General features: G+C 54.6%; 1 protein-coding gene across 2 annotated transcripts; it reads right to left on the bottom strand.

The window, feature by feature from the left end:
* Nucleotides 1-5,492: 5,492 nt before the first annotated feature.
* On the bottom strand, nt 5,493-24,834 carry LOC136959470 (nucleoprotein TPR-like). Of its 2 annotated transcripts, none has more exons than XM_067253807.1 (50): nt 24,652-24,834; nt 24,238-24,342; nt 24,036-24,100; nt 23,832-23,919; nt 23,539-23,642; nt 23,272-23,436; nt 22,957-23,049; nt 22,722-22,802; nt 22,547-22,634; nt 22,007-22,144; nt 21,826-21,920; nt 21,439-21,636; nt 20,789-20,896; nt 20,347-20,594; nt 19,809-20,118; nt 19,330-19,478; nt 18,955-19,117; nt 18,688-18,822; nt 18,383-18,523; nt 17,986-18,172; nt 17,646-17,707; nt 17,225-17,389; nt 16,955-17,095; nt 16,750-16,866; nt 16,449-16,652; nt 15,818-16,020; nt 15,569-15,716; nt 15,351-15,488; nt 15,101-15,232; nt 14,786-14,916; nt 14,354-14,564; nt 13,430-13,885; nt 12,875-13,015; nt 12,459-12,738; nt 12,112-12,320; nt 11,927-11,997; nt 11,297-11,496; nt 10,645-10,982; nt 10,224-10,295; nt 9,830-10,018; nt 8,843-9,044; nt 8,458-8,651; nt 8,197-8,268; nt 7,918-8,009; nt 7,717-7,826; nt 6,842-6,940; nt 6,583-6,724; nt 6,203-6,297; nt 6,001-6,099; nt 5,493-5,764 (listed from the first exon to the last, which is right to left on the bottom strand). In XM_067253807.1, the coding sequence occupies exons 1-50, from the start codon at nt 24,800-24,802 to the stop codon at nt 5,709-5,711; spliced, it is 7,581 nt and encodes a 2,526-aa protein (XP_067109908.1). In that variant the 5' UTR covers nt 24,803-24,834; the 3' UTR covers nt 5,493-5,708. The 2 variants fall into 2 exon arrangements, with proteins under 2 accessions (XP_067109908.1, XP_067109909.1); XM_067253808.1 differs by having other exon boundaries at nt 17,646-17,695.
* Nucleotides 24,835-24,943: the final 109 nt, after the last annotated feature.

Here is a 24,943-nt window from a genome sequence, read left to right as displayed (position 1 = left end):
GCCTAACTTCCTACTTTCTGTCTGACCACAACCTTCATCTCCCTCAGGAATCTAAACTAAGTTTAGTGAGTTTGACGTGGTCAATGTCTGAGGTCTGTGATTCGGAGTGATTCCCACCAGGTCCTGTCTGGCATCAACACTGGTCAGGGCTTCATTAGAGACACTTTAATAGTTGTTGATGGAACACGGAGCTACAGACGTGGTCAGAACGGTCACAGACGTTCTAGAACCCCCAGATCTGGCGATGGCAGCACAGGAACGTGTTGTTCCTCTTGTAAATGCCACACCCCCGCCCTGACTGTGATGTCATCGCCGTCTGTCTGAACAGGTGCCGTCTTCTCTCCTTCACCATTGGCTAGTCTGGGGGCACTTCCTGTGGGTAGGAGGAGCACTTCCTGTCTGGTATGTAGGAGGTTTGGGCATCGCTGGAATTTTTATGAAACACATCCTAGCAACCATGCCCTCCTACCCCCTCCCCATCTCTCCTCCTCTCCTCCCCTCCTCTCCTCCCCTCTTCTGCCCAGCCCAGGTCCTGGTGCTCTATATAAGACCCAGCTGGGAACAGGCAGACAAAGCTGACCTTCCAGAAGAACCTTCCAGAAGAACCTTCCAGGAGAGCCTTACAGAAGAACCTTCCAGAAGGTAACTGGTTGTGTGAAGGATCTCTCCCTCTATTTTATTTTATTTACTTCTCTGTCTCTTTCTCTCTCTACACATCTTTTTCTCCACTCTCATCACCTTTCTCTCTGACACTATATCTTTCTCTCTATCTGTCTCATCATGCTTGCTATGTAGTTTGTATGTTACATACATGTTGTTCCGTGGCGACTGATGATGTGGTGATGATGCTTCCACAGTCTGCTACCCAGCATCAGCATCATCATCATGAATGCTTCCATCCTATTGGCTGTCCTGATGGGTACCTGCGCTCTGCTGTCAACCTCCACAGCCATCCCTCCAGGTCAGAGGTCACACAAAGCAGAGCAGAATACAATAGATTAGAGTAGAATTAAGTAGAGTAGAATGGTGTGTAAAGCATGGTGTAGAGAATGGTGGTTCCCAACCCTGTCCTCAAGTACCCCCTTGTCCTGCATGTTTTAGATGTTTCCCTGCTCCAACACATCTGATTCAAATGAATGGGTCATTATCCAGCTCTGCAGAAGCCTGCTTATGACCATTCATTTGAATCAGGCGTTGGAGGACAGGGGTGCCCTGAGGACCAGGGTTGGGAACCACTGGTGTAGAGTATAAAAGATCATTATCTCATTGTTATCTCCCCTCTTATCCTGTTCTACAGTATGTTTATGTATCTGTTTATGTGCTTCTCTGTTGTGTGTGTATGTGTGTGTGTGTTTGTTGTGTTGTGTGTGGGTGTGTGTGTGTGTGTGTGTGCAGGAGAGTCGTGCCAGGGTCGTTGTGGTGAATCTTTCAGGCGAGGACAAGTGTGCGAGTGTGACCCAAACTGTACACGCTTTCGAACCTGTTGCTACGACTACCAGAACCACTGTGGTACGTAGGATTGGACTGTTACTATGCATGTGTTAGAGTGTGTGTGTATGTTAAGAGTGTGTGTGAACTAACACAAGCCTGTCCTGTAGCCCCTCCCAGATCAGACAGGAAGTCGACATCAGACAGGAAGTCCGAAGAGGAGAGGTGGAGCAGCAAGCCTCTCAACAGTGAGAGTGAGGAGGCCAGCCCAGGTACGTCTGGACCTAGGAACTAGAGCCTGTCACAACTAGGAACTAGAGCCTGTCACAACTAGGACCTAGAGCCTGTCACAACTAGGACCTAGAGCCTGCCACAACTAGGACCTAGAGCCTGTCACAACTAGGACCTAGAGCCTGTCACAACTAGGACCTAGAGCCTGCCACAACTAGGACCTAGAGCCTGCCACAACTAGGACCTACAGCCTGCCACAACTAGGACCTACAGCGTGCCACAAACTAGGACCTAGTCCACAATAAGCCATGGAACCTGCAAGATAGTCATCATCAGAAGTCCAACCTTGTTTGTCTGTATCCCTGCCTGACACTTGGCATGTTGTGTTCCTGTGTGTGTGTGTGTGACAGACTCCAGCTCCCCCCTGTCTCCGTACCGCTACCCCTACAAGGAGTCTCCCCTGACCCCTGACCTCTCCCCCCTGACCCCTGACCTCCACCCCTTGATGGACAGCTCCAGTGGCCCCGCATCCTCAGCCCCCTCCACCAATCCCGGCTCAGTGATGGAAGGTGAGGGTTCACGAAGCCTCACAGGGTGGGAGGGGAGATGTGGGTCCTCTGTTTTTGTTGAAGTCTTGATGCCATGAAACCGTGTGATTCTCTCTCTACCTCTCTCTGTCTCTCTCTCTCTCTAGCCCTGGGTGATGCTGCTGCCAGCCTCCTTCAGGGGATCTCCACCCTCCTGCCTGACCCAGAGACCAACCTCACCCTGCCCATCTCCGGCTCCACTCTAGCTCTCCCTTCAGCTCCTGACGCCCCCCTGCCCAGCCAGGGAGGCCCCTCAGCGGGTAACACCGGCCCTCAGAACCCTTCCTCCCCTCGAGGTCCTCTGAACATACAGATCGCCCTTTCCTCCCCCCAGGCCCCTGGTTCTCCCGGCTCCAAGCCAGCACCTGGCACCCTGGAACAGCTAGCCCAGGCTCTGGCTGGTTCCTCCGGGTCCAAACTAGCCCCTGGCACCCTGGAACAGCTAGCCCAGGCTCTGGCTGGTTCCAAACCAGCACCTGGCACCCTGGAACAGCTATCCCAGGCTCTGGCTGGTTCCTCCGGGTCCAAACTAGCCCCCGGCACCCTGGAACAGCTAGTCCAGGCTCTCGCTGGTTCCAAACCAGCACCCAGCACCCTGGAACAGCTAGCCCAGGCTCTTGCTGGTTCCAAACCAGCACCCGGCACTCTGGAACAGCTAGTCCAGGCTCTGGCTGGTTCCAAACCAGCACCCGGCACTCTGGAACAGCTAGTCCAGGCTCTGGCTGGTTCCAAACCAGCACCCGGCACCCTGGAACAGCTAGTCCAGGCTCTGGCTGGTTCCAAACCAGCACCCGGCACCCTGGAACAGCTAGCCCAGGCTCTGGCTGGTTCCTCTGGATCCGAACTAGCACCAAGCACCCTGGAAAAGCTAGCTCAGGCGCTCACTGGTTCTTCTGGGTCCAAACCAGAACCTGGCACCCTGGAACAGCTAGTCCAGGCTCTTGCTGGTTCCAAACCAGCACCCGGCACCCTGGAACAGCTAGCCCAAGCTCTTGCTGGTTCTTCTGGTTCCAAACCAGCGTCCGGCACCCTGGAACTGCTAGCCCAAGCTCTGGCTGGTTCCAAACTAGCACCCGGAACCCTGGAACAGCTAGCCCAAGCTCTTGGCAGGGCAGACTCCCAGGCCAGTGGACCCGGTAAGGGATCAGAGAACAGTGAGGTGGTTCTAACACAACGCCTGCCTTCTGCACACCTGGACGCAGTCTGGGGTGTGGTCAAGGACATAGACACAGCTGGCAACATCCTAACGTGTGTGTGCGTGTTCTCCAGGTGCCAGCAGTCTTCCAGACCTGTGCAGTGATCAGCCAATCAACGGCCTCACAGTCCTCAACAACGGTTCCATCCTGGTTTTCAAGGGTGAGTGAAGGGATGTGTGTATTCTGTATGTAGAATTCTCTCCAGGTAAAGCCCTGACCGCTGACCTCTGACCCCCAGGTGAGTTCTTCTGGCTGCTGGACCCGAGCAACAGGAGGGCGGGTCCAGCTCGCAGCATCTCTGACAACCTGGGTCTTCCCTCTCCCATCGACACTGTGTTCACGCGCTGCAACTGCAAGGGCAATACCTATGTCATCAAGGTAGGACCACACTAGAGATAAGAATTTCTGATGTCATAAATAATGATGTGTTCATAAATTATGACATGAATGTCCTCCACTCCCTCTCCTCTATACTCTTCCTGCCCTCTCCTCCTCCTCCTCCCATCCCTTTCTCCCTCTGCCTCTCCCCTCCTATTCCCCCCTCCTCTTCCCCCCTCCAGGGGGATCAGTACTGGAGGCTGGATGATGGGGTGGTCGAGCCAGGCTACCCCCAGCCTCTGTCGTCAGGCTTCTCAGGTCTGACAGGCAGCATCACAGCTGCTCTGGCCGTCCCAGCCACCAAGAGGAGACCAGAGGCCGTCTACTTCTTCAAGAAGGGTGAGGGGGGCACGTCACATGACCATATGGAAGTCACATGACCACGACACCGCCCTGTCCTAGACGCTGGATCGTGTGTGTGTGTGTTCATGTCCATCTCATCCTTCACTCTCTCCCTCCTCCCCTCTCTCTGCCCCTCAGGGGGTAAAATGCAGAAGTTCTCCTTCCCCACAGGAAGTGGTCCCTCCTGCAACTGGAAGTCCCCTGCCAGGAGCCGCACCACCCGGCAGACGGGTAATGATGATGTCATAACTACTTGCCCAGTTGGTTACAGTAGCGTTTCTAGTGGATGCTTTCATCCAAAGCAATGTTCAAACAGAGCATACAGGCAGGACAGCAGTCAGGCACTACAAGTGTTTTACTGAACGCTCCACTCTAAGCCCTAGTCTGGCCTCTTAGAAACTCTTAAGAATAAAATAGTAAATAACAAACTTACTATGCAAGTGAGGCCTGTTGCAGTGAAATAAAATATATCCCAAGTTTATATATTTTTCGAGCTTGTGCATAGCTTATTTACATCTTTGAGTCAATTAGCCATACCTGGTTAAATTAGAGGTCCTGTTGATGTTGTTGTTGTGGTCAGAGGGTTGCCTGAGTCTGGAGATCAACATCCAGGTGTCTCTGAAGGGACTTCCTGCCCCCGTCACCTCTGCCCTCAGTGTGCCCAACCCCAAGAAGCCCGACGGATACGACTACTTCCTCTTCTCTGGGCGTAAGCACAATGATGACAGCTTCCTGTCTCCTGATGACTTCCTGTCTCTCCTAATCACTTCCTGTCTCTTTCTAAAACATCTCATTTGAGACTGATTTTTAAAAAACAAATGTCATAAGACCTCCTCTCTCTCCCCCTCCCTCTCTCCCCCCCCCTCCCTCCCTCCCCCTCCCTCTCTCCCCCCTCCCTCCCTCTCTCTCCCCTCCCTCTCCCCCTCCCCCTCCCTCTCTCCCCCCTCCCTCCCTCTCTCCCCCTCTCTCTCTCTCTGCCCCCCCCCCCCCTCCCTCTCCCCCCCCTCTCCCCCTCCCCCTCCCTCTCTCCCCACCCCTCCCCCTCCCCCTCCCTCTCTCCCCGCTCCCTCCCTCCCCCCCCCCCTCTCCCCCTCCCCCCCCCCCTCCCCCTCCCCCCCCCCTCCCTCTCCCCCCCCCAGCTCTGTTCTTCAACATCAAGATCTCAGGCGACCTGCTGTCTCTGGTGAAGCCCCCCACAAGGGGTGTTGCCGGGGCAACCCGTCAGAACCAGAACTCCGTATCCAGTTGGCTGAAGTGTCCCTAGAGCGCCCCCTGTGGACACACAGGAACTGCAACCAGCAGCAGGAACGACCATGACCTCTCTCTCTCTCTCTCTCAAGTTTATTAGCAAAACTGAACCAACTAAACGATTACTCCTCAAACTGAATACAAATACAACTAAAATTTAACGATTTTTGAAAGAACGTATTATTATTAGCGGGATAGAAAAGCCACAGAACAAACATCATTGTTGTTCTTCCATATTCTAGAGGGTGGGGGCAACACATGATGATCTAGAGGGTGGGGGCGCAGAATGATGACATCACTAGCGGAGGTTCCCTCGTCCGAAGGGGCCTCTTCCTGCTCTGGCAAACCCTACACCTGGAGGGAGGAGAAGAGAAGGAGGAGAGGGAGTGTGTCATGGTCATGATTTACTCAGCTAGCTGTAGTCCTCCGTGTTCAGCTGATGTTCATACGCAACATGCTAACATAACACGCATTCTACTGTGTATCTGCTTTACAAGCATGTTCTTGTGTTCTCATCCTAATAAACATGCTTCTATACTACCTGGGTCTCTATGGTTTTGTGTACTGTGTGTGTGAGTGTGTGTGTGTACCTCTGCGTATGAGGGTGCGGCCTCCCCTGGCTCCCTGTCGGGGGGGGAGCTGGGTCAGAGGTCGCCCTGACGACCGTGGCTGGGACCCACTGCTGGTGTCTGGAGACAGAGAACACACACCGTCAACAGAGAGAGAGAGTGTGTGTGTGTGTGTGTGTGTGTGTGTGAGTGAGTGAGTGAGAGAGAGTGTTAGTGTACTGACCAGGCTCCTGGCTGGTGGAGGGCTGGCTGGCATCATCAGGCTGGGCAGCAGAGTCCAGATCTCCCTGGCTCTCCAAGGAGGCCTCCCCACTGGTGCTGCACCCCCACACACACACACACACACAAAGTTAGGACATCTCCAATGACTTTCACTCCCCTTTGTCTGTTTCTTTTCCCTCCCCTCCCTCCTCCTCCTCCCCTCCTCTTCCCTCCCCTCTTCTCCCCTCCCCTCTTCTCCCCTCCCCCCCCCTCCCCTCCCTCCTCCTCCTCCTCCCCTCCCCCCTCTCCTCCTCCCCCCCCTCCCCTCCCTCCTCCTCCTCCTCCCCCCTCTCCTCCTCCTCCCCCCCCTCCTCCTCCTGCCCTCTTCCCTCCCCTCCTCACCCTTCACTCTCTCCCTCCATGAAGACCTCATCTCCGTCGTCTCCCGGCACCGCCAGCCCCCCGGTGGAGGTGGTTACCATGGGAACGGACTGGGAGGCCATGTCGGATGTGTCAGAGGGGTGCGACTCTGTAAACATGGTAACTAGGAAGGGGGGGGGGGGGGGGGGGGGGGGGGAAGAGAGAAACACTGAACATGAGGCTTCCAGAGGGCAGGGAGATGGGGAAGCAGGAAGAGGCGTGGCCAGCGCTCGAGGGTTACCTGGGGCAGCCACCTGGAGGGGCGTGGTCGGGACGCTGCGCCCACCTGCCTCCTCGTCATGAGCTGCCAGGAAGAGAGGACTCTCGTACATGCCCAGACCTGCACACACACACACACACACAAACGTTAAAATATATATTGTTAAAAAGTGTCACAAATATTTTTTCTCAAAAGCTTTATATTTTTTTGGGGGTAGAAAATGGTTGATAAAAAAAAAGGGTTTTAAAATTGGAAGACAAAGAACATTCTGAAAAAAAGGTGAAAAAAGAGTTTGCATCATTGATGAGTAGTTAAAGAGGACTCTACTGTTTTAGGATTCTCTGTTCTCCTCCTCTCTGTATAGTAAGTAAGTAAGTAAGACTTTATTTATATAGCACATTTCATACAAGAATTGTAGCTCAAGGTGCTTTACATAAAATCAATAAAAACAATGATACAAGTGATAAATAATTCAAACAATAATAAAAATCCCAATAAGATCTCTGTTCAAGAGAGAAAACAACTTTAAAAAGTAGGAAAACCCTTTTGAGATAAAATTACTTAAATGCTTCGGTAAAAAGGTAGGTTTTAAGCTGTCTTTTAAAAATGTCTAGAGTGTTAGCTTCCCTAATATTTATGGGTAATTTGTTCCATAGTTTTGGGGCGTAATTGACAAAGGCCGAAACACCATATATATGTATAGGAGTGTGTGCGTGTATAGGTGTGTGTGTGCGTGTATAGGTGTGTGTGTGCGTGTATAGGTGTGTGTGTGCGTGTATAGGTGTGTGTGTGTGTGTGTGTGTGTGTATAGGTGTGTGTGTGTGTGTGTGTGTATAGGTGTGTGTGTGTGTGTGTGTGTATAGGTGTGTGTGCGTGTGTGTACATGTGAACGTTACCTCCTTGGGAGGCCAGCTGTCCCAGGTCAGAGTGGGAGGAGCTAGCCTGCTGCATGATGTCATCAGGAGGCCCAAACCTGAACCTGGGGACCCCTGCTACCTGCGGGGAACTACACACACACACACACAGATCCTCCTCATCCATGTTCTCACAAGTATATTATAAAGTAGAGTATGGAGAACGTGTGTGTGTGTGCTTACTGTATGGCCTCAGCAAAGCCGTCTGTGCGATGTGGCACCACCAGGGTGGGGGTGCTGGGAACCATCCTGTCATCATCATCAAAGAAGTGTTGCTGGGGGAGGAGAGCACATCGTGTGGTGGTCAATGTTATGAGAATGCAGATTCTGACTCCCAGTCACACTCCCCCCTCCCTCAGGGACTCCACCCCACCCTCCCTCAGGGACTCCGCCCCACCCTCCCTCAGGGACTCCGCCCCACCCTCCCTCAGGGACTCCGCCCCACCCTCCCCCAGGTCTCACCATGCTGCCTATCCCAGGAGTGAGCTGGGGACCTCGTCCCACTGACTGGCGTCGAGACGCCGCCTGCTGCCTCTGTACAACAACAACAACATTAGCAACAATAAAGACACCTCTCTCTACAGACGTGTGTGTGTGTTACCTGAGTGTGTGTGTGTTACCTGAGTGTGTGTGTGTGTGTTACCTGAGTGTGTGTGTGTTTTACCTGAGTGTGTGTGTGTTTTACCTGAGTGTGTGTGTGTTTTACCTGAGTGTGTGTGTTACCTGAGTGTGTGGGGGCCCCAGCTCAGGGGGCTGGATGTAGAGGCGGGGGGGCAGGGGTGGCCGGCGGGGGGACTGGGGGAGGCGAGGGGGTAGGCGGGGCTCCAGGGAGGGGGAGGGAGTGGGGGGGTGCAGCTGAGAGAGTCTGGGAGGGTCAACTGGTGGGACGGACCCAGATGTGCTGCTGCTGCCATCCCCTGTACACACACAGAGATGTACACACACACACACACACACACACACACACCAAGAGACAGACAGAATTAGTTTCAGATTCACATATAAAACCAACAAACCTAAAAACCCATCCTACACAGACGGGCCCGCGCGTTTCAAGTGCGTCTGTGGGTGTGTACGACCGTTTCCACGGCAACCAGGGAGCCCTCACCGCTGTGGGCGTCGGCCTGTCTGTGGACGGAGTCAGAGGCTCCCAGGCTCTCCTCGTTGTCCTCAGACATGTCTGGCCCCGCCTCCTCCTCCTCCTCCTCTCCTCCGTACGTTTCTCCACTCCCCTGAGTGCTCTCCTCTGCTCCCATCTCTCCCTCCTCCTGCTCTCCTCCATCCACCTCCTCTCCATCCTCCTCCTCATACTGGGACACACACACACACAAACACACACTTTAGCTTTAAGTAGAATCTCTGGTGTGTGTGTGTGTGTGCCTACACAGATATATCACCAGCTAAATGATGACACTTGACTGCTAATACCATATTGACATGTAAAGCATATTTATTGAGTTTATAGATTCTCTCAGGTCCTCCTGCAGTAACCATGAAAATGCAGTTTCCAGAAGGTTTCGCTACCTTCCCCCCTCCCCCTCCCCCCCCTCTCTGCGTCCTCCCCCTCTCTGCATCCCCCTCCTCCGCCTCTCTGCGTCCCCTCCCCCATCTCACCCTCTCTGCGTCCTCCCCCTCCTCACCCTCTCTGCGTCCTCCTCCTCCTCACCCTCTCTGCGTCCTCCTCCCCCTCCCCCTCTCTGCGTCCTCCCCCATCTCACCCTCTCTGCGTCCTCCCCCATCTCACCCTCTCTGCGTCCTCCTCCCCCTCCCCCTCTCTGCGTCCTCACCCTCCTCACCCTCTCTGCGTCCTCCTCCTCCTCACCCTCTCTGCGTCCTCCTCCTCCTCACCCTCTCTGCGTCCTCCTCCCCCTCCCCCTCTCTGCGTCCTCCTCCTCCTCACCCTCTCTGCGTCCTCCTCCTCCTCCCCCTCTCTGCGTCCTCCTCCTCCTCTCCCTCTCTGCGTCCTCCTCCCACTCCTCTCCCTCTCTGCGTCCTCCAGCCCTCCCCCTCATCCCCCTCTCTGCGTCCTCCCCTCCTCCCCCTCCTCCCCCTCTCTGCGTCCTCCTCCTCCCCCTCTCTGCGTCCCCCTCCTCACCCTCTCTGCGTCCTCCTCCTCCTCCTCCTCACGACTCTCGCTGTCTGTGTCGATGACGATGACATCATGCTGTGGTTCCTCCGCCTCTTCCTGGTGGGTCACATGGTCACAGGGGACAGACTGGGAAACGCCCCCCTCTTCATCTTCCTCTTCCTCAGCCAGCACTGGGAAGCCCTCCTCAGGCAGCTCCTAGAACACACACACACAGGTTAGAAACACACACACACAGGATTAGAAACACACAGGATTAGAAACACACACACAGGATTAGAAACACACAGGATTAGAAACACACAGGATTAGAAACACACACACAGGATTAGAAACACACAGGGTTAGAAACACACACACAGGATTAGAAACACACAGGGTTAGAAACACCCAGTCTCAGTACCTGGCTGTGGTCTGGAGAGCTCTGGTCTGCGGGGTCCTCCATCTCTCCATCTGACCCCTCCTCAATGTCGTCCTGCAACACACACACACACACGCACACGGGTATATTGTACAGTATCTATCTTTCAGTTTCAAGTTTCATTGTCAGGTGCACAGAACAACACAAGCTCAGACTGGGCACTGAAATTCTTGGGACAAGACAACGCAAGCAACCTAGCATAACATAACATATAAGTACTAAGAACATAGATTACATCTATGATAAGCTAAAATAAAATAGAATAAGATAAAAATGAAAATAAAATAGTAATAAACATCCTATTATACAAAAAAAAAAAAAAAGTATGCATTATACAATAATACTATCTGTGTTTCTAACCCTGTCTGTGTGTGTGTGTCTGTGTGTGTGTGTGTGTGTGTACCTCCAGGCCCATTCTCTGTATGATACGTATTTTCTTGGTGGATGGTGGTTGGTCAGGATCATCTGGGGGTGTGTCTGAGCTCTCAGGCCCCACCTCCCTGGTACGCTTAGGCCCCGCCCCTCCTCCTCCTGGACTAATCACAGCGGATGATGTCGACGGCCTTTCCACCTGGCTGCTAGGCCCCGCCTCACTTCCAGCAGCTGCCTCCTGATTGGTCTGTTGTTGGGTGGGCTGGACGAATGCCGTGGCCTGGCTCTGAGCGAGCGAGCTGATTGGCTGTTGTGAGGTCTGGACACTGGGACTGGTGGAACGCACAGAGCTGCTGGCACTGCTGAACACTACACACACACAAAGACAGACAGACATAAGGAGTCCAAAACCAGTATAACTCATTTACATTTAACATTTTAGTCATTTAGCAGACGCTCTTATCCAGAGCGACTTACAGTAAGTACAGGGACATTCCCCCGAGGCAAGTAGGGTGAAGTGCCTTGCCCAAGGACACAACGTCAGTTGGCATGACCGGGAATCGAACTGGCAACCTTCGGATTACTAGCCCGATTCCCTCACCGCTCAGCCACCTGACTCCCTCACCTAACCCTAACCCTCCCTGACTCATGCCCCTCCCATCCCATAATAACCCTCATCTCACCCTCCTGACTCTCAGCCTGCGTGGTCGGCATCACCGTGGCAGTGGGGGTCGGCATAGAGATGGTTGCCGGAGTGACCATGGGCCGGATGCTGGCCCGGGGGGTGGGCTTGTTGCCAGGGGAGGGGGCGGGCTTAGCCTGGGCTCCGCCCCCTACGGAGGTGGGTCTGATGTTGGCTGTGGGCGGGTCTGATGAACAGGAGCTGAGGGAGGGAGAGGGGAGAAGAGAGGAGGGTGGGTGTGAGAGAGGAGGGGAGGGTGGGTGTGAGAGAGGAGGGGAGGGTGGGTGTGAGAGAGGAGGGGAGGTAGGGTGTGAGAGAGGAGAGGAGGGTGGGTGTGAGAGAGGAGGGGAGGGTGGGTGTGAGAGAGGAGGGGAGGTAGGGTGTGAGAGAGGAGAGGAGGGTGGGTGTGAGAGAGGAGGGGAGGGTGGGTGTGAGAGAGGAGGGGAGGGTGGGTGTGAGAGAGGAGAGGAGGTAGGGTGAGCGAGCGAGGGAGGGAGAAGCAGAGAACAAAAGAGAGAAGAAAAGAGAGAGGATGAGGAGAAGAAAAGGAAGTTGCAATCCCATATTTTCTTCCTAGAAGTACTTCCTTAAAGTATATTAATAACACTACTTGTAGTGTACTAGGGCCTACCTTCCCCTGTCGCTAGCTGGGGTCTTCAGAGAGACATGCCTTGGCTCCAGGGCTCTCTGCTGGTCCTGTACCTGCACAGGAGGAGAGGGAGGTTGTGTGTGTGAGAGAGAGAGAGAGAGAGAGAGAGAGGTAAACACAGGTGTTGTTTCCTTTGTGTGGTCATGTGGTCATGGACAGACCCTCACCTGTTCCTGAGGCTCCTCCCTCTGCTCTCCCAGCACGTGAGGGTGTGTGTGAGGGTGTGTGTGTGCGTGTTCTCGCAGCTCTCTGAGGTCTCGTTCCTGTCTCTGCAGGCGTCCCTCGTACTGCGACTTGAGAGCGTTCATCCTGACCTCCAGCTCCTCCTTCACACCCTTCAGATCCTCCTTCTCCTTCACCAGCTGCTCGTTGGCACCTACACACACACACACACACGCACATAGTTTTGTCTGTCCTTGCGGGGACTTCAGGGGGGAATTCAGTCCACACTGTGTGTATGCACGTGTGTGCGTGTGCACGTGTGCATGTGTGTGTGCATGTGTGTGTCCCTCACTGTTGAGCTGGTTGATCTTCTGCTTGGCTCCGATGAACACCTTCTTGGTCTTGTCCTCCTTGTCAGCTAGCTGCTGCCTCAGTTCCTCCTGCTGGCTGCTCCTCTCCCTCACCTCCTGCCTCAGCCGAGACAGCTCCTCCAGCACCTCCTCACTGGCTTGGGGGGGCTGGCTAGCCGGGTTAGCTTGCTGGTTAGCCTGCTGGTTAGCTTGGCTAGCCTGGTTAGCCTGGTTCAGTCGTTCCTGTAGCTGACGGACCTCAGCTTCTCTCTCGGTGATGGACTGAAGGGGGAAGGAGAGATGGGGAGGAGGAGGGAGAGAGAGGGGATTGAGAGACCGGATGTTGTGAATCTTTGTGAATTTGTGCCTGGTGTGAAAATATATGAGAGTGAGTGTGTGTGTGTGTACGCATCTCTACCTTCTGCAGACTGTCCAGCTGTCCCTCAAGATCAGCGATCTTGGCCTGTGAATGGCTGAGAGAGGCATTTAGGCCGGAGACTTCCTGGGCTGAGGAGACCTGGCTCTGCTGGTGCTGCTCCTTGTTTTGCTGGACCTGGTCCTGGGATTAGGACAGGGATATGGACTCAGATTAGGACTGGGATTAGAGCCAGGATTACAACAGGTACTATGACTCAGATTAGGACTGGGATTAGGACCTGGGCTACAACTACAATCAGAAACTAGTTAAACCAAGTTCAGGACCACAGATCAATACTAATAAAACGCAAACAAACCCTAATATGGGGGTCAGATGGCTGAGCGGTTAGGGAAACGGGCTATTAATCCGAAGGTTGCTGGTTCGATTCCTGGCCATGCTTAAATGCCGTTGTGTCCTAGGGCAAGGCACTTCACCCTACTTGCCTCGGGGGAATATCCCTGTACTTACTGTAAGTCGCTCTGGATAAGAGTGTCTGCTAAATGACTAAATGTAAATGTAATATCTCAGTCTGTTTACGTAGGGAGCTGGCAGTACCTTGATCTGCTGCAGCTGGTCTCTGGTGGCCTTGTTCTCCTTCTGCAGGGCTTGCAACTGCTCCTTGCTTTGCTGCGCCTCCTTCTGGGCCTGCAGAGCCAGCTCCCCTTTCTGCTGCGCCTCCTTCTGGGCACCCTGCAGCTGCTCCTTGCTCTGCTGCGCATCCTTTTGGGCCTGCAGGAGATGTTCGGATTTCTGCTGCACCTCCTTCTGGACACTCTGGAGCTGGTCCCCTTTCTGCTGCGCCTCCTTCTGGGCACCCTGCAGCTGCTCCTTGCTCTGCTGCGCCTCCTTCTGTGCTTGCTGGAGCTGCTCTGCTTTCTGCTGCGCCTCCTCTTTGGCTGCTCGCGCCTCCTCCTTGGCCCTGCTCAGCTCCAGCTGCGCCTCCTTCTCCTTCTTCTCCTCCTCCTGGGAGTCCTTGCTCGGGGCTGGCCGGGCGGCCTTCTCCTCCAGCATCTGGGAGACAGAAACACTCGGCTTGTTTCTCTGAGAGACAGAAACACTCGGCTTGTTTCTCTGGGAGACAGAAACACTCGGCTTGTTTCTCTGGGAGACAGAAACACTCGGCTTGTTTCTCTGAGAGACAGAAACACTCGGCTTGTTTCTCTGGGAGACAGAAACACTCGGCTTGTTTCTCTGGGAGACAGAAACACTCGGCTTGTTTCTCTGGGAGACAGAAACACTCGGCTTGTTTCTCTGGGAGACAGAAACACTCGGCTTGTTTCTCTGGGAGACAGAAACACTCGGCTTGTTTCTCTGAGAGACAGAAACACTCGGCTTGTTTCTCTGGGAGACAGAAACACTCGGCTTGTTTCTCTTTCCATCGTCCTGTCTGCAACTGTCTGTTCATCCATCTCTGCACAAACTCAATGAATACACACACTAGCAGGCAGGTTCTGCTATCGCTCTCAAACACACACACACCTTATCGTGTAGGACCTTGAGCTCATCATACTGGGTCTTGTATCTCCGGCCGATCTTCTTGACCTGTGTGATGGTCTTGTTCTTCTCCAGGATGTCGTTGGTCCTGGCCTGCAGGTCTTTCTTCAGCGCGTCTCTCTCCGAGGTCAGCTTGGCCGCGCTCTCCCTCAGGGCCTGGGCCTGGCCCTGGCCCGAGGTCACCGCAGCAGCAGACCTGGACCACCACAACAACCGTCGTCACACTAGAATACCTTTTATACATTAAGCTGAAGTGGTTCATTTAAGAAGTACATCAAGGACCAGAAGTTTAGGATTTTGCTGGTTAAAATTATACATCCGGGCATCCATATTGGCTCTAAAGCAGCTCCAGTTGCATTGCTGTCCACTGGCGGGACATTAGCTGAAGTGAAACTGGGCATCCATTTTGGCTCCTACCTGGCGAGCTCTGCCTTGAGGCGGGCCGTCTCTTCAGAGAGCTGCTGGATGCGCTTCAGCTGGGCCTCTCGCTCCGAGCTCAACTTCCTGTTTTCTTCCTGGTCACTGTCCTTCTGCTGGCTCAGCAGTTGCTTAGAGGAGAATGCACACCGTTACACACACACACACAGACACTAATACAACCAGCTTCACACACACACACACACTCAAACAGACGGGTTACAGACTCTCTCACACACACCTGTGAGACGGGTTACAGACTCTCTCACACACACACACCTGTGAGACAGGTTACAGACTCTCTCTCACACACACCTGTGAGCGGGTCTTCCAGTGTTTGAGGTCGTCGTCCAGGAGCTTCTTCTCGGCCAGCAGCATTCTGTTCTTCTCACTCAGGTCAGAGTTGGACTTCTGGATGGGACTGATGTCAGCCTCCAGCTTACGCACCTAACACAAACACACAGGTTTGTTTTCCTATCAAGGTGGGGCCCGGCTATGTAGCTAGTTAGTTAGCTGTCTGGTTAGCTAGGTAGCAGGTTGGTTTAGCAGCTGGTAGTTGTGCTACCTTGGCCTGTGTCTGCTGCAGCTCCTGCTCCAGTCTCTCTCGCTCCTGCTTCAGCATCTTGTTGGTGTCGGCCAGGACATTGACGCTCTCCATCCTCCTCATCTTCTCATCCTGCTGGGCCAGGGTCTTCGCTGTGGCCTGGACACACACAGGGTCAGGTACTGCAATGTGTGTGTGTGCGTGTGTGTGTGTGTGTGTATGAGTGTGTGTGTCCTGACCTGCATCTTGAGTCTCTCAGTGTTGAGGCTGTCCTGCAGCTCCTTGGTGTCTGTGTGCTGCATCTCCAGCTGCTGCTTGAAGCGCAAGGCCTCCCCCTCCGCCACCTCCACCCTCGCCTCCGCAATCTCCTGCTGCCTGCGCACAAACCTGACACACACACACACAGGGCATCACACACACGCGTATGTGTGTGTCTAGGTTTCCCTGTGCCAGCTGGGTGGTCAGGGGAAGGCAGGTGTTCCTCTCACCTGAGGATGTCCAGCACCTGCTGCAAGCTCTTCCCCTCCTCAGAGGGCGACAGAGCAAGGCCGGCGTGGCTGGCTCCATGCTGGGCCTGCGACTGTTTGACGGCGGCGGCCATCTTGGCTCCCAGCTCCTCCAGCTGCTGGTGCAGGAGGCTGTTCTGCTTCTGCAGCTCCTGCACTCGCCGCTCCTGATTGGACAGATCCTCCTGCAGGGGGAGGGGCCAGGCAGGTCATTGGTTTAACATTTGGCAGACACTTTTATGACTGATTCAAATAAACCTGTTACTTCTGCTGAGTTCCCCCTCCACCATCCTCCCCTCCTCTCTCCCTCCTCCCCTCCCCCCCCTCCTCCTCCTCTCTCTCCCTCCTCCCCTCCCCCCCCTCTCTTCCTCCTCCCCTCCTCCTCTCTCTCCCTCCTCCCCCCCTCCTCCTCTCTCTCCCTCCCTCCCCTCTCCCTCCCTCCCCTCTCCCTCCCCTCTCCTCTCCCTCCCCTCCTCCTCTCTCTCCCTCCCTCCCCTCTCCCCTCTCCTCTCCCTCCCCTCCTCCTCTCTCTCCCTCCCTCCCCTCTCCCTCCCCTCTCCTCTCCCTCCCCTCCTCCTCCTCCTCTCCTCCCCTCCCCCCTCCCCTCCCCCACCTTGATCTTCTTCTCCTGCAGCGTCCAGGCGTTGCGTCCCTCCTGCAGCTGAGCTGAGGCCTTCTGGGCTCTGTCCTCCAGCAGGCGCCGCTCTGCCGCCCCCTGCTGGCTCTGCCGCTTGGCCGCCTGCAGCGCCTCCACGTCAGACGCGTGCAGCATCAGCTCCCGCTCGTACTTACTCTGGGCCTCGGACGCCAGGCGCGCCTGGGGGGGAGGGAGTCATGAGTGTAGCAGGATGTGTGTATCTGGCATGGTGTGTGTATCTGGCATGGTGTGTGTAGTATCAGTAGGGGTGTGTTACCTGCTGCACGCTGTCCTGAGTGGCCTTCTGTTCCTGGGTGACGGCAGCAGACGCCCTCTCCAGCGCCCCCTGCAGGTCAGCCTGCATGCTCTTCACCCTCTGCGTCAGCTCTGACACCTGGGGGAGAGATTCATCACAAACCAGCTCTCTGAACACCAAAAGGAAAACATTTTAGCCTCCTCCTCCTCTCCTCCTTCTGTTCTACCTCTTTCTCCACGTTCCCCACAGCCTTCCTCTTCTCCTCCTCCACTTCCTGTTTCTCTTTCTCCGCCTCCAGGAGCTTCCTCTCCAGCTGGCGTGTCACTTCCTGTGCCTCCTTCAGACGAGTCTCGACTGGGATACGAGCCTGGAGAGGATGGATGAGACGAGGGGAAGGAGAAGAGGAGAGATGAACAGAGGATCAAAGAAGGAGAGGAGGAGAGAGCACTTCCTGCCGTGGTCAGGTTCCACAGGAAGTGTGTGTCTCCGGGCCCACCTGCTTCTCCGTGTTGAGGTTCTCCTCCAGGGAGAGCACCAGGCTGCGGTACTGCTCCACGTTGGTGGAGGCGTTCTGGAGACGTTCCTTCAGCTCCCCGCTCTGCTCCTCCTCCTGCCGCAGGCGCCCACGCACCTCCTCCACCTCCCGCTCCAGCTGCCGCACCTGCAGCCAACCAGGGAGAGGGGCAGAGATGCAGTCAGCCAATCAGAGGTCATTCCTCAAACAGCCAATCAAGGGTCACCAGCCAGTCACTAACTAAAAGGTTGAAACATATTTTCTAAAAATAATCTCTTTGAAAATAGGTTTCGAAAGGTAGAATTTGAAAAAAAACGTTTTGAAATGTTGAAAAAACTGTTTCCTAAAAAAGGTTTGCATCGTTGATGAGTACTTGATTGAACCACCAGATGTGTCCTCCTACCTTAGTCTGGACCTGGGCCACAGTCTGCAGTCCTGCTGGGGCCTGGGCAGCTGGACCTGGAGCTGCACACACACACACACACACACACACACACACACACACACACACACACACACACACACACACACACACACACACACACACACACACACACACACACACACACACACACACACACACACACACACACACACACACACACACACACACACACACACACACACACACACACACACACACACACAGTTATGCAAGAACGGGGGTAGGGTATATATAGATATATATACATATACACACACACATCTCCCCCCTCCCTCCTCCCTGCAGTTCAGCTCCTCACCTCTGACGGGCGCTCTGCCAGCCCCCCTGCCCTGTCCCGGGGCGGGGGTCTGGGCGGAGGCCTCTGATTGGCTGAGCTGCAGCTTGAGGGCAGAGACCTGCTGTTCTGTGGTCTTCAGCAGGTCCTTGGTCTTCTGGTGCAGTGCATTCTGGGTCTCCAACTGCTTCTTAGCCTCCATGAGCTGGGCCTATGGGAAGGGGGGGGGGGGTGTCAAACAATCCACAAAACAGTGTGTGTGTTCCTACATCATGACTCCGCCCCAGTGTGTGTGTGTGTGTGTTCCTACATCATGACTCCGCCCCAGTGTGTGTGTGTGTTCCTACATCATGACTCCGCCCCAGTGTGTGTGTGTGTTCCTACATCATGACTCCGCCCCAGTGTGTGTGTGTGTTCCTACATCATGACTCCGCCCCAGAGCGTGTCTCTGCTCCAGCTCCTGGTCCAGCTTGGTCTTCAGCAGGCTGAGCTCGGTCTCCAGGCGCTGGATCTGGCTGTGCAGCCGGTGGCAAGACTCTGCGTCTGCACGCTCCATGGTCAGCTACACACGCACGCACACACACGCACGCACACAAAAAATGAGGGTTAGCGCAAGTTTGTGAATGTGTGTGAGTGTGCTTAACGCAGAATGTGTACCTTTATCAACTTGTGGTGTGTGTGTGTAGCATAGTGTGTGTGCGCGTGTAGCATAGTGTGTGTATGTACCTGTATGGACTTGAGGTTGGTGAGCAGCAGGTTCTGGTTGCGCTGCTCTGCCAGCATGGCCTCCTTCTCCTGGACCAGACGCCCCTCCGCCTGTTTCAGCAGGGTCTTCTCCTTCTGCAGGCTCTCCACACGCACCTGGGGGGGGCAGGGAGGGTCTGGGGTCAGAATCTGTCACCAAACTCAATGTTTTCCAATTCATGCTGTCCATCTCCCCAGCCCTCTCTCTGTCCCTGTCCCCCCCCCGTCCCCCTGTACCCCCCTCCTCACCTCAGCCAGTGCCAGCTTCTCGTTGGCAGCACGGAGGTCCTGTGTGAGGGTGTGTATGATCTGCTCGTGGCTCTGCTCTGTGGCAGCCATCTTGTGGCTCTGCTCCTGCAGCGCAGCCATCTGCCTGCGGTAGGCGCTCACGGTCTCCTGCAGCATCTCATACCTGACACACACACACACGCATGCAGACACACACACATAAAACAGAGTAGAGTAAGGCAGAGCACAGTACAGTACAGTCCTCATCAATGATGCAAAACTTTTTTTGTACTTTTGTAAAAAAATTAAAAATAATAATAATTCACCCTTTGTATTTTTCTTCACTTTTTTACTATGTACTTGTTACTTCCCATCTCAAGTTAGCTAGCTAATTACCTTTTTGAGTTGAACTCCAGCTGGGAGGAGAGCTTGGCCTTCTGGGAGCGCAGCTGAGACAGCTGCAGCTGGAGCCGGTCGTTGGCCTCGCTCAGCATGCGGTCGTTCTCAGCCTTCTCCTTCTTGTAGGTGGTGAACGCATCGTTCAGCTGTGGGGAGGGAGGGTTACTTACCCCACGTGCACACACACACACACAGTGAGCATGTGTGTGTGTGTGTGGTGTGTGTGAAGGTGTGTGTGTGTGAAGGTGTGTGTGTGAGTGTGAAGGTGTGTGTGTGTGTGTGTGTGAAGGTGTGTGTGTGTGTGAAGGTGTGAGAGTGTGTGTGTGTGTGAAGGTGTGAGAGTGTGTGTGTGTGTGTGTGAAGGTGTGTGTGTGTGTGAAGGTGTGTGTGTGTGTGTGAAGGTGTGTGTGTGTGTGTGTGTGTGTGAAGGTGTGTGTGTGAAGGTGTGTGTGTGTGTGTGTGTGTGTGTGCCAGACCTGCTTCAGGGCAGCTTTAGCCTGTGTGGTCTGCGCTGACTCGGCAGCGGCTGCTCTGACGGGGGTGGAGCGAGTGGCGGGGGCGGGGCCAGCGGGGCGGCCCAGGGCGGGGCCAGTAGAGGGCAGGGCCTCTGCAGCGGCGGGGCCTAGCTGGGGCAGGCTGAGGCCAGTGGTCTGGGACAGAAGGATGCTGTACATGTCCCTCTGGCGGGTGGAGGAGTCGGCCAGCTGCTTGTGCTGGCTGCTCTGCTCCTGCAGACGCTGTACCTCCTCCTGGGCCTGCTGGAGGGAACTCTGCAGCTCCTCCACACTACACACACACACAGGTGTTAGCATGCTGCTACGTGTGGAGGTGTGACTGCTAGCATGCTGCTACTGTGTGGAGGTGTGACTGCTAGCATGCTGCTACGTGTGGAGGTGTGACTGCTAGCATGCTGCTACGTGTGGAGGTGTGACTGTTAGCATGCTGCTACGTGTGGAGGTGTGACTGCTAGCATGCTGCTACTGTGTGGAGGTGTGACTGTTAGCATGCTGCTACCGTTTGGAGGTGGCGAGGGTCAGCTCTCCGTCTCTCTGCTCCTCCAGCTCCCTCAGCCTTCCCAGAATGCTCTGGTTCTGCTGCTGCAGCTCCTCCACGCTGCGGAACTCCAGCAGGCGCGGGCTGATGACTCCGGATCGGCGCGGGCTGATGACCTCAGAGCTGCTGGTGATGGCTGCTGAGCTGCCGTCGTCTCTGACGACCTGGTTGCCGCGGGATTCCTCCAGCTCCACAAGGAGAACACGTACCTGGGAGGGGGGTGGAGAGGGAGAGAAACAGACAGAGATAGAAAGATAGATAGTAGGAGAGGGATAGAGAGGAGGGAGAGATGATGCAGACACAAAAGAAGAAGATCAGTCAGTAACAAACCCTCAACCAAAGTAAATGCTGTATTATGTTAGGGTGTATTTAATTTAAGGTTAGGCAGGGTTAGATGTGCTACCTGCTGACAGGTGTCCTCCAGCTGCCCCCGGGTCCTCTGGTGCTCTCTCTCCAGGGTGGAGCAACGCTGCCTAGCCTCCTCCCTCTCCTTCTGCAGCTGGTGGATCTCCTGCACGCACACACACACACGACTGTCAGATTCACATCCTCTTCTCTCCTCATTCTCTCTACACCCTCCCCCCTCGGGCCTGCTCCCCTCTCTACACCCTCCCTCCTTCACTCTCTACACCCTCCCTCCTTCACTCTACACCCTCCCTCCTTCACTCTCTACACCCTCCCTCCTTCACTCTCTACACCCTCCCTCCTTCACTCTCTACACCCTCCCTCCTTCACTCTCTACACCCTCTCTCCTTCACTCTCTACACCCTCCCTCCTTCACTCTCTACACCCTCCCTCCTTCACTCTCTACACCCTCCCTCCTCCCCTCGGGCCTGCTCCTCTTTCTACACCCTCCCTCCTCCCCTCGGGCCTGCTCCTCTTTCTACACCCTCCCTCCTCCCCTCCTCACCTCTCGGGCCTGCTCCAGACCCTCCATCCTCCCCTCCTCACCCCTCGGGCCTGCTCCAGACCCTCCCTCCTCCTCCCCTCCTCACCCCTCGGACCTGCTCCCTCCCCTCCTCACCCCTCGGGCCTGCTCCCTCCCCTCCTCACCCCTCGGGCCTGCTCCAGCTTGGTGCAGAGCGCGCTCATGGAGATCCTCATGTTCTCGTACTCCTCCCGTTGGCGTCGCAGCACGGGCGCTTTAGACTCCACCTCCAGCACGATGTCATCCAGCACGCGGCTCACACGCCTGCTCTCCTGCTGCTCCTGCTGCAGCTGGTCCTGCGCCGCCACAAACGCATTATACAACTTGGGGGGGGGGGAGGGAGGGTGGAGGGAGGGAGAAGGAAGGAGAGGAAAGTGATGTGGTCATTAACATCCCAAAAAAGAATGTATTTTTTCTTCATTTTAACACTTAAACTCTCAACTAAACTAAACCCCTTCATTCCAGAAGTATTCTCCAGAGCTTCTAGAAAAGTCCCAGGCTGCTGAGCTCACCTCCATGAACTTCATGCCAGGTTTGACGATCTTGGCTACGGCTGCAGCTGTAGGACACATGGAGTCTAGCTCCTCCTCAGTCAGGGTTGGGACATCTACACACACATTAACAAACACACACACTTACTCCTGCGCTCGTCACAGGTTCTCATGTGTGAGTGTGTGAGCGAGCGTTTCTTACTCCTGCTCTTGTCTGAAGCTCTGATGTTGGCGTTCTCCACCTCCATCTCCATCTTCCTGATCTCCTCCTGAAGCTCCGCCTCCCTCCTCTCCTTCAGCTCCTCCACCTCCGACAGCTTCTTCTCCAGCACCTTATTGGCTGCCAGCGGTAACCATGACAATGAAATCAGCCAAACGCAACAACAACACTTAAGGACACCACACTATCTGACTCCATAACTGATTGACTCTCACTCAGTCACAATCTTTGAGCGAGTGACTCTCTGAGCGAGTGACTCTCTGAGCGAGTGACTCTCTGAGCGAGCGACTCTCTGAGCGAGCGACTCTCTGAGCGAGCGACTCTCTGAGCGAGCGACTCTCTGAGCGAGCGACTCTCTGAGCGAGCGACTCTCTGAGCGAGCGACTCTCTGAGCGAGCGACTCTCTGAGCGACCGACTCTCTGAGCGACCGACTCTCTGAGCGACCGACTCTCTGAGCGACCGACTCTCTGAGCGACCGACTCTCTGAGCGACCGACTCTCTGAGCGACTGACTGGTCTCACCGTCTCCTGACTGCTTCAGCAGTGTGCTCAGCTCCTCCACAGCTCTGCCCAGCTCTTCGTTCTTCTTCTCCGAGTCTGACGCTGCAGTCTGCAGGACACAGGGGCATTACACACACAGATACACACACACACACAGATACACACACACACAGACAGATACACAGTTCGGACTGACCTTGTAGAGGTTGGAGAGCTTGATGTGGGAGTTGAGCTCATTATTAAACTTCTCCTCCATCACACTCTGCTGATCCTTACACTGGAGGAGAGATGGAGGGGGGGAGAGATGTGGGAGAGAGGGAGGGAGGGGGAGAGAGAGGGAGGAAGAGCAATAGAAGGATTTAGTTTCCAACAGCAGCGTTGCAGAGACTGGGTCTGGTGTAGGGTGATGATCAGAGAGGTTGTGTTCCAACCTCCTTGAGTTTGGTGAGCAGGTCTTCAGCTCTCTTCTGATGGGCCTCACTGCTCTGCTGCAGGCTCGACACCTCCCCCTTCAGCCTGGTCACCTGGAGCACAGCTTAGTGATTAGAGCATCTGACAGCAGATCAAGAGCTCGGAGGTTTAAACCCCCCCATATGTCACTCTGAATGAAAGCTTCTGTTACACGAATACATCATAGGATTATAATGCATCATAGAATGCATTATTTATTTATTATTAAAAGATATTCATATTGATGAACCCCTCCCACACCAGGGAGCAGCAGTGTGATTGGCCGGGAGGGTTACCTGCTTCTGGCTGGTCTCCAGGCTGCAGCGTAGCTCCAGCAACTGTCCGCCGGTCTCCCTGGAGATGGCCAGCAGCTGGTCGGTCTTGTTCTGCAGCTCGGAGCTCAGCCAGGAGCTCTGAGTCTGCAGAAGCTCCTTCTCCTGCTCCACACGCTTCTCACGGTGCTGCACACACACACACACACACGGCATACACGTCAGAGGGGTGCGTGCTTGTGTTTGGAGTGTGTTTTCTGTGTGTGTGTGTGTGTGTGTGTGCAGGCTCACCTGGATGGAGACCTCAGCGGACTGGATCTCATCCAGTCTGAGCTGAAGCTCCACCTTGGCTGAGTTGGTCTCCTGCAGCTTGTCATTCAGACGCTTCACATCCTCTGGAGAGAACACACACACACACAGTTACCAGCAGCCCTGAAAGTGTGCAATAAGCAGGTTTGGGTCTGACAAATACATTAACATGTACACACACACACACACACACACCACAAGTCTCTCACACACACACACCTCAGGTTTCACACACACACACTCCTCAGGTCTCACACACACACCTCAGGACTCACCAGAAAGGTTCTCCACCTCCTGACTCTTCTTCTCCAGCAGACGAGCCAACTCCCTCCTCTCTGCCTCGATCTCATACCTGGCCTTCGTCTGAAACACACACACACACACCTTAGACTGGCCCTGGTCTAGGACACACAGTACATGCTAGACACAGAGAGAGAGCGAGAGAGACACACACAGAGACAGACGGTAGAGGGTCTCACCTGCACCGCTGGTTTCTCCTCGACTGGTTCCACATCAACACCTTTCAAACTACTTAGCTCCTCACCTGCAGACACAAACACTTAGAACTCACTAAGACACCGAGATCTGGCCTTAATACTCCGACATTGCGCAAAACACTCCGACATACACAGCTCACATACACACTCCAACATGAAGCTGACGGCTATCTCGCGGACTTACTGAGTATTCGGTTCTGCTCCTTCAGGGTCTGGACGTCCCGCGTGTGAGCCACAATCTGCTCCAGACTCTCCGACAACCGCTTCTCAACGTCGAAGTACTGTTGCTCTGTAGACACGGAGACGCGGACGAGCAGGTGGCACGCTAGTTAGCTGAAGTTGTCCAACTAAATGACACTAACTTAGCAAGAGCTAGCTTACACTCAATGGTGCTAACTTAGCAAGAGCTAGCTACCTTACCCTCAATAACGCTAACTTAGCGAGAGCTAATAACGGAGCATTCTACCGCAGTGTGACTTTTGTATGACTTTTACATGTTAAACATTCACAGGCAGGTAATCCTAATAATTGACACAGCTAGCTTCCTCGCTAGTTAGCTAGCAGGCTACAACCACAGTCCAGCAGTGTGCGTATTTACCACAGTCCGCCTTGAACCGCTCATGCTGGATCTTGAGCGAGTCGTTTTCATTCTGCACGTCGGTAAGGAACTTCTCTAGCTTGTTCTGAGCCGCCTTCGGGATTTTATTCAACTCTGGCCGTTCCAAAACCCGAAGCAGGACGGCCGCCATCTCTCTAGATGCCCTCAAAACAACAGTGAATATCAGAAAGTTAGCTATCAGCAGCGGCGAGATTTGAGCTGTTATCTAAAAAAAATACATTAAAACTCTACGACTGAAGTACTGTCGTCATCGGTATGCGACCGTCATCGC

Source organism: Osmerus mordax, chromosome 16 (assembly GCF_038355195.1).
Source record: "Osmerus mordax isolate fOsmMor3 chromosome 16, fOsmMor3.pri, whole genome shotgun sequence".
In the NCBI taxonomy this organism is placed as follows: Eukaryota; Metazoa; Chordata; class Actinopteri; order Osmeriformes; family Osmeridae; genus Osmerus; species Osmerus mordax.
This window is presented reverse-complemented; position numbering and strand designations above follow the sequence as displayed.

What these genes read in the sequence shown, in the direction of transcription:
- LOC136959470 (XM_067253807.1), bottom strand. Translation starts at nt 24,802, where the DNA reads ATGGCGGCCGTCCTGCTTCGGGTTTTGGAACGGCCAGAGTTGAATAAA. An exon ending in CTGGAGTTCAACTCAAAAAG is followed by an intron (nt 19,118 to 19,329) that starts GTAATTAGCTAG and finishes TGTGTGTGTCAG; the next exon opens with GTATGAGATGCTGCAGGAGA. An exon ending in GCAGGCTGAGAGTCAGGAGG is followed by an intron (nt 10,983 to 11,296) that starts GTGAGATGAGGG and finishes GTGTGTGTGTAG; the next exon opens with TGTTCAGCAGTGCCAGCAGC.